The 13,013-nt window shown below is 36.7% G+C and overlaps 1 protein-coding gene across 8 annotated transcripts in view; it reads left to right on the top strand.

The window, feature by feature from the left end:
* Positions 1–13,013, top strand: part of LAMA2 (laminin subunit alpha 2) — a 344,213-nt gene that overhangs the window by 233,289 nt on the left and 97,911 nt on the right. For all 8 annotated transcript variants that reach the window (XM_082302950.1, XM_082302949.1, XM_082302947.1 and 5 more), the window contains 5 exons: positions 1,367–1,510; positions 3,895–4,074; positions 4,782–4,970; positions 5,066–5,304; positions 9,960–10,077. In XM_082302950.1, the coding sequence (XP_082159076.1) occupies positions 1,367–1,510; positions 3,895–4,074; positions 4,782–4,970; positions 5,066–5,304; positions 9,960–10,077 (870 nt within the window). The remainder of the gene's footprint in view (positions 1–1,366; positions 1,511–3,894; positions 4,075–4,781; positions 4,971–5,065; positions 5,305–9,959; positions 10,078–13,013) is intronic.

Genomic DNA, 13,013 nt, shown 5'->3' with positions numbered 1-13,013 from the left:
CCTTTCTTGTATCTCTTGTAAGCATTAAGTAGAAAGAGTTGAGGTTGATGGCATTTTAAAATAAAAGTGTTTCTTTGTTGATTGTTTTAAGGCTAATAATACAGTTGCTTCTATGTTTCTCTGAGCACAAATGGACAGTATATATTTAGCTGATGATTAATGATAAGGAAGTGCAATTGACATGAAACAAAATTCAAAGCAAGTAAAAATCACTGTTTATGAGAGAAAATGGACAAATAATACTGAATTAAGTAAGCAATTTTTTCCCCCAGAATTTTAATCTAAGGTTAAATTTAAGTCTAGGGTTGGTTAATCTTTTGTGTAACTTTTTTGGAAGAGTTATACATTAAGGAAACTAGATTTTCATAAAATGGTAATTGTTCCCATTTAAACACGGTATTACAGCTGCAGAAATGAGCTTTCAAAGGCTCAGGAGCCTCATTGTCAGCCCTGACAAAAAGCAGCAAAATCTAAGCTAAATACAGTGTAGGTACAATTGTTGATAGAGTTACATGTAGAAATGAGGGTTAAAACTGGTAAGTCCTCAGGGATAATGTTGATTTCATGTACAAGCTTTGGAAAGTTTGATTTTTTTTAGATTGACTTCCTCAGACTTGTCTCAAGAGACCAAAAAAGGTGTGTGGGGAGAAAAAACCAAGCAGTGGTTTCATATTGGTGATTTTTTTTCTTTATAATACCTTGGTTTCAGTATGAAAATGGCTTTAAAAGGCTCTGCATAAATTATTGTGTATCTGCCCTATCTGGAATAGCTTTTTATTTGGACTAATTGAAAAATGAAAATAAAAGCATTGACATTACAAGAGTGAAACATTTCAGCCTTGTTAATACTGTTCAATGATGTGGAAAACAATCATGAAGAGGGGAAAGCTTTTCTCTACAGAATTTCCATTAAAATACATTTCTCAGCAAGAACATTTAGTGCTGTACCTTAAGTATCTGAACATGTCAATGCTAATTCCTATTAAAAAGAAGGCTTGATTAACATGGGCAATTTCAGAACAACTTATTTTTCTTATCTTATCAATCAGTTATTGAGCATGTCATGCCCAAAGTGCCATTTAATTTTTCTGTGCTTACAACTTTCAGCATGAAGTCAGCATCTATTGCTCAGAGGTACTCAGTGGATACAAATGCAAATGCCTTAATTACATTAATTACATATGTTTGCATACACACGTGATAAGAAGCTGGAGAGTTCCTTGAATATTTCCTAACACTTACTATTATTTCTCTCTGCACCCTGTTATTATCATTACAGTATGATTTTCTTTTTCTATTGCTATCTTGAAATAAAACTTGATTTTTTTTTTTTTTTTGCCTTTTAAAAATATTCTCTCTCTTCCAGGTTAATGTGGAAGGTGTCCACTGTGACAGGTGCAAGTCTGGTACGTTTGGTCTCTCTGCCAGAAACCCACTTGGCTGCAGCAGTTGCTATTGCTTTGGCCTGACAACCCAGTGCAGCGAGGCAAGGGGGCTGATGCGCATGTGGGTGAGTAGGAAACTGCTGAGCCATGTAATGCGATAATGTTGTTTCCTGCTGGCTGATCTTTTAGCCAGGCACTGAGAGTTGGCTAGAAAACGGCCAAGCATTTAAGCAATCACTTTCCTCTTTATGCTTTGAGGAGTGGTGAGAGCGATATGTTCCATTAGACAATCAGGGTCAAGACATTAAAAGGAAATAAGTAGATAAGAAAATGAGTGGTAGGATAGCTGACATCCAGCCAAAGTAAAGCTATTAAACCCCAAGAAAGGGCAAGCTAGTCATGTGGGGAAATTATGCGGTCCAATGCATTGCAACATAATCCCTGGTACATGACATATGGTTTACCCAGGTGTATTCAAGGGTCACAGATGCTTGTTGTCCAGCATAAATTTCCCATAGTTCAGTTAATCTGTTTATTTTCTTTGTTGATTTTTCTGTTTTGGTGGGATTTTCTTTTATTTTTAAAAAAAGAGCTTATCAAAGCTATATTTAAATTCAAGCACAGAAAGGTGCAATCCATCAGAGCAAACAAAGAGCTCTCCATCTATCTGTTTGTGGAAGAGAGCCTTGAGACCTATGCTGGACTTATAAATAAGGTAGACTGGATGTCTCCATTTATCTGTACAGCAAGCACAAAACACTCATTGAGACTGCTGCCATGCTCCTCAGTTGCATTCTGGAGGAGAGATTTCTAATGGAAAATGATTAGTTCTGTCCCTATGTATGGTGAGTCATCTCTCTGCTTGAAAGAATGCCAGCCACAGAGGGAATGTCTGCCTAATGCAAATCAGCCAAAGCCCCAGACTAGTCATGTACAAGCATCAGTTAGATAAGGATACTTTAGGCTGAAATCAAGTTAATCTCTCTTGCTTAATATAATATGGATAGCACTTATTCTCCCCTTCATTGTTCAATCCCGTACTACCTCTTTCCCTTCCCAGTGGATGAAGTGATTTATTATGATCTGACCCAGTTTTTCTCATTATTCAGTTTTGCCCATCATATGCTGCTAGACTGGAGATGAAAGGCTGTAGAAGGCTGACAAGTTATAAAATTTAATCAAGTTCCCTAACAGCAACAGTTCAGGATAATTGTGCTTTGACCTTTGTGGCTGCACAAAGCAGAAACAATTTAAACCTCCTGATTATTTTGTTTCTGTTAATTAATTTCCTTTTGTGTTTATGCTCATATCTAAAGAAGTGTGTGTCCATGTCCCATCTAGTACTTGGTACTCTGATCTATTCCAGAATTGATACAGAACTGTAAACTGAGTGAGACTGTGTTCTGCCAGCTGCTAGTGGCTATTTTGGATACTCTCAGGTGCTTCAAATTACATTAGACTTGTTTAAACAAGCAAATCCTGTCTTATATGACAACAAGGCATTGCTGATGAATGATCTGAAATTCAAATGTGTTGACCCTTTTCTTGGTATGTAAAGTATTAAACAGTAAAGTACAGTTATGATACAAACTCAGTAAACCTCACTTAGGACTGGCGATGTTAAGAGTGCTTCCATGTCTGATCAGTCCGTAGATGCTGCTGTAAACGGAAATACCAGGATAATGAAAGTACAGTGCAGGGCTTGGTTGATTCCTCATTACCTGACTCCTATCTCATGACCAGTTTGTTCATGGGATGACTGTTACTTGCATTTGTTTTCTTTGTCTTCCTCACTCTTTGGGAGAAAGCAATATTGATACCAGCCCTTTGCATCTGTTCACACATTCCCTGTGATATTTCCATTGGCGCAGAATTACTCAGACTCTTACTACAGTTTTTGATCAAAATAATGATTTCAGTATAATGCTAATGAGACTTTGTCAACCAGTCTAAGAAAATTACAAGCATGTAAGTGGCATCCTCGTGTATTTTCAGTAAAGCTGGATTTAGAGTTGCAGAAAGCCTCACTGAGGCCACGCTCTCTGCAAATTGCCTGGAGGACATTTAGCTTGAATATTGCATAGACGTATCAAGGGATGGGGCACTGTGTTTCACAGCTCCCATGATGTATAATAACTGGTGATGAGAACTCTGCCTCTTTGTAAGGTAACATTTCTCACAATCTGAACAAAAGAGGCCTGCGACTAAAATAGCACTATGAAAATCACTTTGATAAAATTCATGGAATCATTTGCTGATTAAAGTATTTTAACCAGTGCTACTACATTCTTTGTTAACATGAGCACAAGGTGCAAAAGGCTCAAGGGGAAAGTCATTATTAGCACTGTTCATACCTGAAGGAGTAGCAAGACTGCTTTGTGACAAATTGCTCGTGATGTGAAATGAAATTACCTAGAAGTAATTATTTAAAGAGCTAGAATTTAAAGACTAACACTTCATGAGGAAAAATAAAGTTAATTTTCTTCTCAATTTTTTTGAATATGCATAGGTGACCTTGAAGCCAGAGCAAATGATTCTGCCACTGGTGGATGAAAAGCTTCAGCGTAGCACTCTTTCAGGGATTGCATTCCAGCCTCCTGAAATAGTAGCAAATATAGAACAGGTGATGCAGGATCTTCGGTCAGAACCTGTTTACTGGAGACTTCCAGAGCAGTTTGAGGGACGAAAGGTAAACCTAAAACTCCACTGATTACTGACATGGATTTTTTTTCTTTTAATCTTATATTACTATTTTACAGTGTCTTTTTTCCCTCCCAATAAGCATGTCTTCACACAGTGGAAGGTATTTCAAAAGAAAATAAATGCTATTCCATTATTAAAAATTATTTGCTCTGTTATTATGGAAATTCAGAAAGTAACATGAACAATATTTTGTGTGTTAATATCTGTAAATATCTATGTTATATTTCTCCGGAGGATAAACTTCTCATTAAAATGTTATTTGAAAAATTAAGCTGCACAAATTTAATATAACACTCTTGCAATTTTTTTGTTTCTCTCCTTTTTAAACAGAAAATACCTGACACTTGTACCTTACATGGGAGAAAATGATTGAAATAACCCTCCTTTTGGATGTTGATATGCGCCTCTGTGATGATTTGTTTTGCACTTTTGATATTTCTTGGTTTGGGGGAACACCAAGGAGCGTATAAGGAAACAGAGAACATATTGGTTTTAGTGTAATATAATCACAAATTGTTGATGAGTATTTTTGAACATGGCCTTTGTCCCCAGATAGTTCCTCAAGTACATATTGCTATTTTCTACCACACCTACATTCATCAGGCTGCACATAGGTGCAGAGCACACCTAGCTCCTTCCCAGGAATTTATTTTTAGCTAATTGAAAATAAAATTTCTTTTTGTGCTTTGTTAGCTGACGGCTTACGGAGGGAAACTGAAATATGCCATCTACTTTGAAGCACGAGAAGAGACAGGTTTTACCACTTACTACCCACAAGTCATCATAAGAGGTGGGCCTCCCACAAATACGAGAATTATTGTCCGGCACATGGCTGCCCCTCTGATTGGGCAGCTGACAAGGCATGAGATAGAGATGACAGAGGTAACGTTTCCATCTGCTTTTTTTAGCCCAAAACTTAAGCATGCGGTTCTTTTGAACATTATTACTAATCTGTCCTTTGTGTTTCTGTCTTTCAGCATGAATGGGAATATTATGGTGATGACCAAAGAGGCAGAAGCACTGTGTCCTGGGAATACTATCATGGTAACCCAGGTCCCAACAGGACGACATCTCCGGCAGATTTCACCTGGAAGCATTATGGAGATGACTCAAGACCAACTAGAACCGTATCCCGGGAGGATTTCATGAATGTGTTGTATGATGTTCATTACATTCTTATCAAGGCGACTCATGGCAATATCATGAGGCAGAGCAGGTAACTCTTTCATGCAGTGACCTGAAATAGTGCAGTAATCACAGATAACCTCGTAGATCTCCCACCTATTCCCAGCAGAATTTGTATGCATGACACCAGCTATAAGCCATTGCTAAGAAGAAAGAGCAGAAGGAATTAGTGTTTGGCATTGCAGAAGACACAGGAGAGGGAAGTTTTATGCGCTAGAAGATTTAAATCACACTAGGCAAACAGAATCTCTGTTTTCAGGATCCTAGAACAGAAAACACATGTAGGCACACACATTCTGAAACAAACCTAGTGTAATTTTTGAATAGAGGTCTACTTTATGAAAACATGATGCTTTATGAAAACATTTATATTTATTAAATATAAATGTTAGCATATGAAGGAATTTTCTCCTGCAAGTGGGAAGTTAAATATATTAGGGTCAGATTCAACATTTTCTATTCAATCTATTAATGAATCAGTTATGCAAGGAAATAAAGATAACACTAAATTTGAAGTAGACATCATGCAGCAGCATGACATCTGCAAATCTGCTGCAATCTGACTTTTAAGTCAGCTGTAAGATTTTACACTGAAAATAGCAATCAATTGAACAAACAAGGAACAAGTGCTTAGTTATCTATTCTTCAAAGAGGAGTCTGTTGTTTACAACATACTGCCAGGTGAACATGGTTCAGGAACAATATTGTTGTTGAGAAATACTAGTTCTCTATCTGCATATATGAAGAGATATGGCCTGCAAAGTGAAAAAAGCAACCTCTTTTATTTCCAGCCAACACTAGTAAAGCCTAAGCATCAAGTTCTGGTTAATGGCATTCAAGAAAAAAATTATTAAAGTGCTCAGAGGATATCAGTGAACATCATCGCAGTTTAGAAAATATGATGTGTGAGAGAAACTATAAAGAACTAGATATGTTTAGAAACTAGAAATTGCCTTAAGATGCTTAAAATTTTGTCACAGAGAAAAAGGAAAGAATGAGTTCTCTGTTGCTGTGGTGGATAAGTCAAAAACAAAAATGAACTCAAACTTCAGCAGGAAGTATTCACATTAAACATGAAAGTTAAACGGCTGGGGGTAAAGAAGTTCTAGGAAAGATTACATAGACTATTGCATAAAGTTTTTAATAATTCATTCACAATATTATTTGCAATCAAAACCTATTGGCATGGACATGGGAATAATCAGAGATCAACTCCAAAGGTCTCCAGAGGTCCTTTTTTATGATTCTGTCATAAAAGTGGTAGGCTAAAATTATTTCTAGATTTTTAAGGTACAAATATGTCCTTAAGAGCCTTGCCTTTGGAGTTTGAAGGTGAATAGTAGGGGCAGATACCATGCAACCTCACAGCACTGTGTGAAAGAAAACATTGTCATTGTTGCTGCTCTTGTCTCTCTTTAAAGGATGTAAGTTACAGAAGAGTATTCATGCAGCTTGCACTGGCTAGATGCTAAATATTAGTAACAGATGCCATAAGTGTTTAACATTGGTTTCATTTATTTTTGGCGTAGTCCATTTAGGATTCCCAGGAAAAGAGTTATGAAGGTAACTCCAAAGCAATGTGGAAAATTTGAGAAGCATATTCATGTTTCATGTATGTTCCTCCCTCCCCTCTAAGCAGTACAGTTCTTAGTTCAGCTGTGGAAGCAAAAACCAAATACTATCTTAGCTTGAACATCAAGAGGAAAGTTAGGGCAGCAAAGCTGATTCTGTTGTGGGGTGTGCGTGTCTCCTGTGACTCCGCTAGACCTGCACTGTAATGCTCCACTGTTTTATCAAGGCTGCCCAGTAATGAGGAGAGCAGAACAGGGGAGGACTTTTCAGTTCCAAGGCAGGTTTGCAAGGTATCACTTAAAGAACCAGAACATATTTTTTACAGTATGGCATTTCAGAATGTGACATTTTATGACAGCAGAGCTTAGCAAACAGTTCATCTTGTCTGCCTGGTAACTCTCCCTCTAAAGTCATAACCTTGCGTATAATTCTGTATTTGACTTTGGAGGCGCTTATGTTACAATGGATTTTTATGATCTGTCTGGTTACAAACTTAACATTTATCATATGGCATCTGAGACTTTAAGTAGAATATAGCAGGAATACGTTATTTTTTTTTTTCAAGTTAGCACCTTGAATGATTTCAGTGGAAGTTTTGCATAAGACTACAAAATAAATCCCCAAAAATGTTTTTAAAGGTTAGTGGAATATTAGCTTGCATGAGAAGGCTTTTATTAAAAATAAACTGAGACCCTCTAAAGAACAATATTTGTACTCAAATTTAAAGATATGCTTGAATTAAGTGACTTACAATAAAACATTTGTTTAAATAGAGTGTGTTGTGCTTTCCAAATAGGGGCTCTGTTCTAAACTAGTAAAGCTTCTCTTTTCACCTGACTGTGCATAGTAGGAAAATATATATAAAGCAAAAGAATCTGTGGATGGGAGGACGAAAAGACATATATGAAGTATTTTTACTTTTTCTTTAGGTTTTAATAGTTCTTTAATTTCAATTGCAAAGTTTAAAAGCTGCAGGTTAAGTGACAAACTACAGGAAAAACACTTTAAAATAAAGTCAAAGTAGCAGCAGCAGTTGGGACCATAAAAATAACTTCATTCTAGTGTTATCACTCTATTAGCTAAACAGTTTACTAGCAATGCTAATGTTGTTTCTGCTTCAAAGCTGCAGCATTATTTGTGATTTAGAGGTTTCTGCTCGGAATCCAAACCCAAACATTTTTCTCCTTTATTGTTCATTTTGTTGCCCTCATTTTCACATTCGACACTCTAAATGGAAACACTGCTTTTATTAGATTTTGTTTTGCAAGAGGGCTGTGATAATAAATTCCTTGAATTGAAGTATGCTTTCAATTTCACCGCAAATTATTTCAATATTCCCAACAGTGATCAGGTAGCAGTTGTTTGACTGCTGCCTAATAGACATTTTCCAAAACTCAACCAAGCCTGACCTTCCTTAAGTAACTTTTTCACACAAACAATAGGTAGCTTTGTGTCCCTAGAGTGTATTTTTATCTAAATACAGCTTTATGACAGTACACAGTTTTTCAACTGTGCCCTCAGTGTTGAGGATGATGGAGAGGCAGATTTCATTTTCTTTTCCCATTAAAAGTACAGAGATTTTAATGTAACCTTACGTTGACATATCAGATCTGAATGGTTTTGCCCTCTTTAGTTTCAGTCTTCTGTTTTGACCTGACTTTGTTTGCTTGGGGTTTTTTTTGTTCGATTTCCCTGCTCAACTGAACCCCTTTCTTCAGGTAATAAGAGAGCACAGGGTTTAAGTTACTAGATTGCTTTGGGGATTTTTATATTGACACAAGGTTATCAAGAAACGTGGGTCTGGTCATGTAAGCTCAGTCACAAAACTCTCACCTAGTTCAGTGGTGGGCATTTGCTTTTCCTCCATTCATCCTGACATTGGTGCCTATATGCCAGTGAGCAGAACAGCATCAGCCCCTCAGGAATCAAGGTCTGGGAGTAGATGAACAGGCTGTGAGGATGAGGAAGAGGTGAGCAGCTCTGTGAGCTCCTCTCCATTAGCACTGTGCTCAGACACTTAATGAACAGACTCTTCCCGCATTATTGACATTTATTCAGCCAGTTAGTCAGACAATCTTTGACATTTTATCTTAGGTTAGCATTATATTTGAAACTTTAAAATTTACACTATTCTGCACTTTTTGTTTCTCTGAGGCAATAGGTGTTCCAGATCATAGCATTCATTTAAGCAAACTAACAAATCCCCAAATTAAAGAAGTAAGCTTAAAGTACAGCATTGTGATACATTAGGATTAAGTGTATTTCATTAGATTTTATATTTGTTGTCTTTGTCCATGATGTACTCAACCCTTTTTAGCCGTCAGAATTCATGCTGGAAAGACAAGGAGTGGTTGGGAGGCAGAGAACTTATTATTTTTATTATCATCATCATAATTATTATTATTGTTACAATTAAACAAATGTTTGGAAAGTTAAAATGTTAGAAATATATCCCTTACTGTTATTAGCAGTTGCTTCTGTAGTAGGATTTCATGTTTGCTTTAAATTGTTTGTTCATATGTCTAAATAATCCTAAAGAAAAAAAAAAAAAGATAAATGATACCTAGCTACTGATCTTAAAATTTCTGCCCAAAAGGCAAATGTCCAATGTTTTTGAAGTCTGTTCTAGAGTCTGCTAGGTTGCTTTAGTTTCTGAGGATAGATTTTATTTTATTTTTTAAATAGTTGCCTCGTTAAAAGCTCATTAAGAGAACAATTTTACTGCTATACCCCTGAGATACATGAACTGGAACTGCATTTAGTTAGTATGTGACTTCAATTTCTTAATGAGTCCCCTCCAAATGAAGAATCAGATATGGATTTTTGTATGTTGTTTTGTTAGTTTGGCTCAAAAGAAGTTAAAGAAAGAGATAGACTCAAGCTGCAGATTTAGTTAGTTATACTGTTGCCTAGAACTAGAAAATGAGACCAGAGGTGGTGTTAACTTTGTAATTTCTTGGGAGATGCAGAAACCAGTGTTTGTTTCCTGTAGATCAAGAATCCTACAAGCAGCCAAATGAGACTGTTTCCTCCCATGGCAGCTGACTGTGAAGTAACTGGGTTTGAGTTAGTGCTTGACTAATCTCATTAGAGGTGTTTGCTCCTTTTTTTCAGGATTTCTGAGATCTCATTGGAAGTTGCTGAAGGTGGCCCTGTGTCTGGGATGGCTCCTCAGGCTTATTTGATAGAGAAATGTGACTGCCCATTGGGTTATTCTGGTCTGTCCTGTGAGGTATGGTACTAACCTAACTCCCAGGAAAAGTCTTTGTTCCTTCTCTGGTCCATTCATTGGCAAGGTGTGAAAAGTAATTGAGTGTGAATTCATTTCACTGGCAACAACTCTCCTTTAATTTAATTACTTATTTTGTCTCACAGGTATTTCTCTCACAGGGAATTTCAGCCCTCTTTTTTTTATTGCTGTAGGCAAATATGCCACTGAAACCATGGCAATGACTCAAATACTTAGAATACAGGAAAGTGGGCTTTACTGGGACAGCATCTCTGAGGCTGAGTTATGTGACTGATGCTAACAGATCAAGCCTTTTTGAACAGATGAGGGTATAATACTGTTGTAAAATTCTAACTCACTGAACACCAGGAGAAAAGTGTTGGTCAACTAAGTGAGCTGGGTGCTCCTTATACATGCACTCTATTAATTTTTTTACTTACAATTTCATACTGAAGATTGCATATTTCAGAAGTGCCCAGGTGTTCTAGAGAATCAGCTGACTTGTATATACTTTTGTAAAATGGATTTCATTATAGGTACCAGAGAAAGTGTTTAAGATATGATATATTGACTGCAGAATAGGAGTTGATATTTCTGACTGTCTGTGCCCTTGATGATGAGACTACCAATCTTTCTGTGTGGGGAACACCATGCTTTCATTTTTAATCAGCACTAGCAATTCTAAATTCACTGCTTGCAATTGTTAGGTGGAGGTAGCAGTGAACACCACCTTGAGTAATCTGCAAATGCCTCAAACATCCTAAGTGGGATCTTGTAAGGGTTTCCCCAAAACTTGCAATGGGAGAAAAATTGAAATAAATGAATGGGAAAGATGCCTTGTTATCTGTGAGAACTCTGCTCCATTTGGATGCTATACTTCATTGTGTTATGCAGCAAATGAGTCAACCGAAACAGTAAGTTCATAGGAAAGGGGTGTAAGAAAGTGGAATGAAGTAACTTTCTTTGGACACTATTTCAATACGAGAGTACACCTGAATTTATGTAAATACATGAGAAATTAATGGACTCCAACATTTGCTTAGAAATACAGATTTTTTTTTTTTTAATTACTGTAGCAAATTGTATTTTTGAAGAAAAATATACGATAATGTAATTAAAACTTTATTTTAATTCACACCCACCAGGGGCTGAATAAATGTCTCAGTTGCAACCTTCATGCTTCATTCTTAATTGTGTGATCTTCACATGCTCATAACTTAGTTTATTTTTAGTGTGCTCAGTGAAGGTTAGGGTATGTTCTGTGAAAGTTTATTTAATTTTAGCAGGAAAATAACATCTGACACCCTGGAATTTTTTAAGCAGATGCTAACACGGTGTATGTATCTGTTTCATGCTTTATCCATATAATAGCTCTGTGAAGACTACATGCACAGCAGTTTTTACTAGAAGTGCCATTTATATCCCCTACCCTCCTTTTTTTTTCTCACATCTAGTTGTGGGCTGCAAAAGCAGTGGTAAGAATTTTCCTAATGGCTGCTTTTGAAAAACTTCCAAACTAGCAATTAAAAATATAGTCTGTTTTCTCTTTTGTCTGTCTTATTTCATCTCAGAAATGCTTCGATCAAAATAGGTGATAAGACTGTCAATGGCATATCAGAAAAAAAACCCAGATATTAATTTTGTTTGAGGATGTACCATATATTTATAATTTGATTTTGAAGTCACTCAGAATTTGTAAGGCTGTGTTTTGTGTCTTGTTTGGACAAGTACACTTGTGGGGATAGAGAGGGAGGGAAAAAAAGGGTATTTTAGTAGGAAAGAATTACTTTCATTTGAAATTATTTATCTAGGTTAGAATTCTCCACAAACCATGAAAGCGAAGACAGACTGTTTCTATGCTTCAGGGAACTTAATGTAGTCTAAGTCAAAATAAAAAGGGAAAAGCAGAAATGAGTTAAGATTAATTCTTTGTGATTCTAAAGAAAATAATTGCGTTTATGCTTTTTTCCATAACTTAGATTCCTGGAGGTTTTGCCAATGATTATAAAACTGTCAGAGTGGTGGTGTATGAATAAATCCAGCATGTCAGCTAGTGCTTCACTGAAGAATCCTGCTTTTGGTCACAAAAATTTCTTACTCCAGATTCTCTTCTGTTTTATTTTGCATCCATTTTATTGCTGTGTGAAAAGTGTACTACTCCTTTCCAAAAAGCAGAAATTGTGGCCAACAGTCGGAAATGACCTCATGAGACAGCCTTCACAGGCTCCTGGCACCGCTAGGTGGTGGGATTTATACGTGGGACAAGTGACTTCTCTGTAGGCACTTAGCCCTAATGGTCTCACCTGTCAAAGTGTTCCTGTTTGTGTTTTTATGCTGCCATAGCTGTGTGCTTTCTGAGAGCTGCGTAAGGGCTTCCACAGAATTGTGTAATAAGCCTGAAATAAAGATCAAGTGTTTTATTTTGCATGTGTCAGCTTTGCTTGCAATTTTTGGGTTATTCTCGGAATTTTATTGCCAAGCTGCAGTAGAGGAGACTTAGTGATGGATAGACTTGTTTGGGGCTGATAGTCTCAAGACATGGAAAACCTTTAACATTTTGAATTCTGTACTATTATGGTCTTTAAATTATATAGGTATAAATAATGCAGCCATGCAGGCATGCAGCCATTTTCTTGATTATTACTCAGCTTTTGCTTGTTATCCCATCAGGTAATGTGTAGGCAGATACCAGCTTGTCGAACCTGAAAAACATAGCAGGGATGAAGGAAACAGAATCACCATGCTTGCTCTCCACAGTCCACGCAAAAAAATTATTTTGAAAGCAAACTGTTTTCTTAAGTAATGAAAGGAATGATGCTTGATGCACAGTGAGAACAGAAAGGTGTTCTGCATCTGAATGAAGGCTCTCTCAAGCTGTAGCATAAAAGCCTGAATCCAGTGGAGTGCTCCAGGGATTTTTCAGCCATGTTTCCAATTAG

This window comes from Coloeus monedula, assembly GCF_965178545.1.
Source record: "Coloeus monedula genome assembly, chromosome: 2".
Lineage (NCBI taxonomy): Eukaryota > Metazoa > Chordata > Aves > Passeriformes > Corvidae > Coloeus > Coloeus monedula.
The sequence above is the reverse complement of the archived record's forward strand: the minus strand, read 5'-3'. Positions and strand labels throughout refer to the sequence as shown.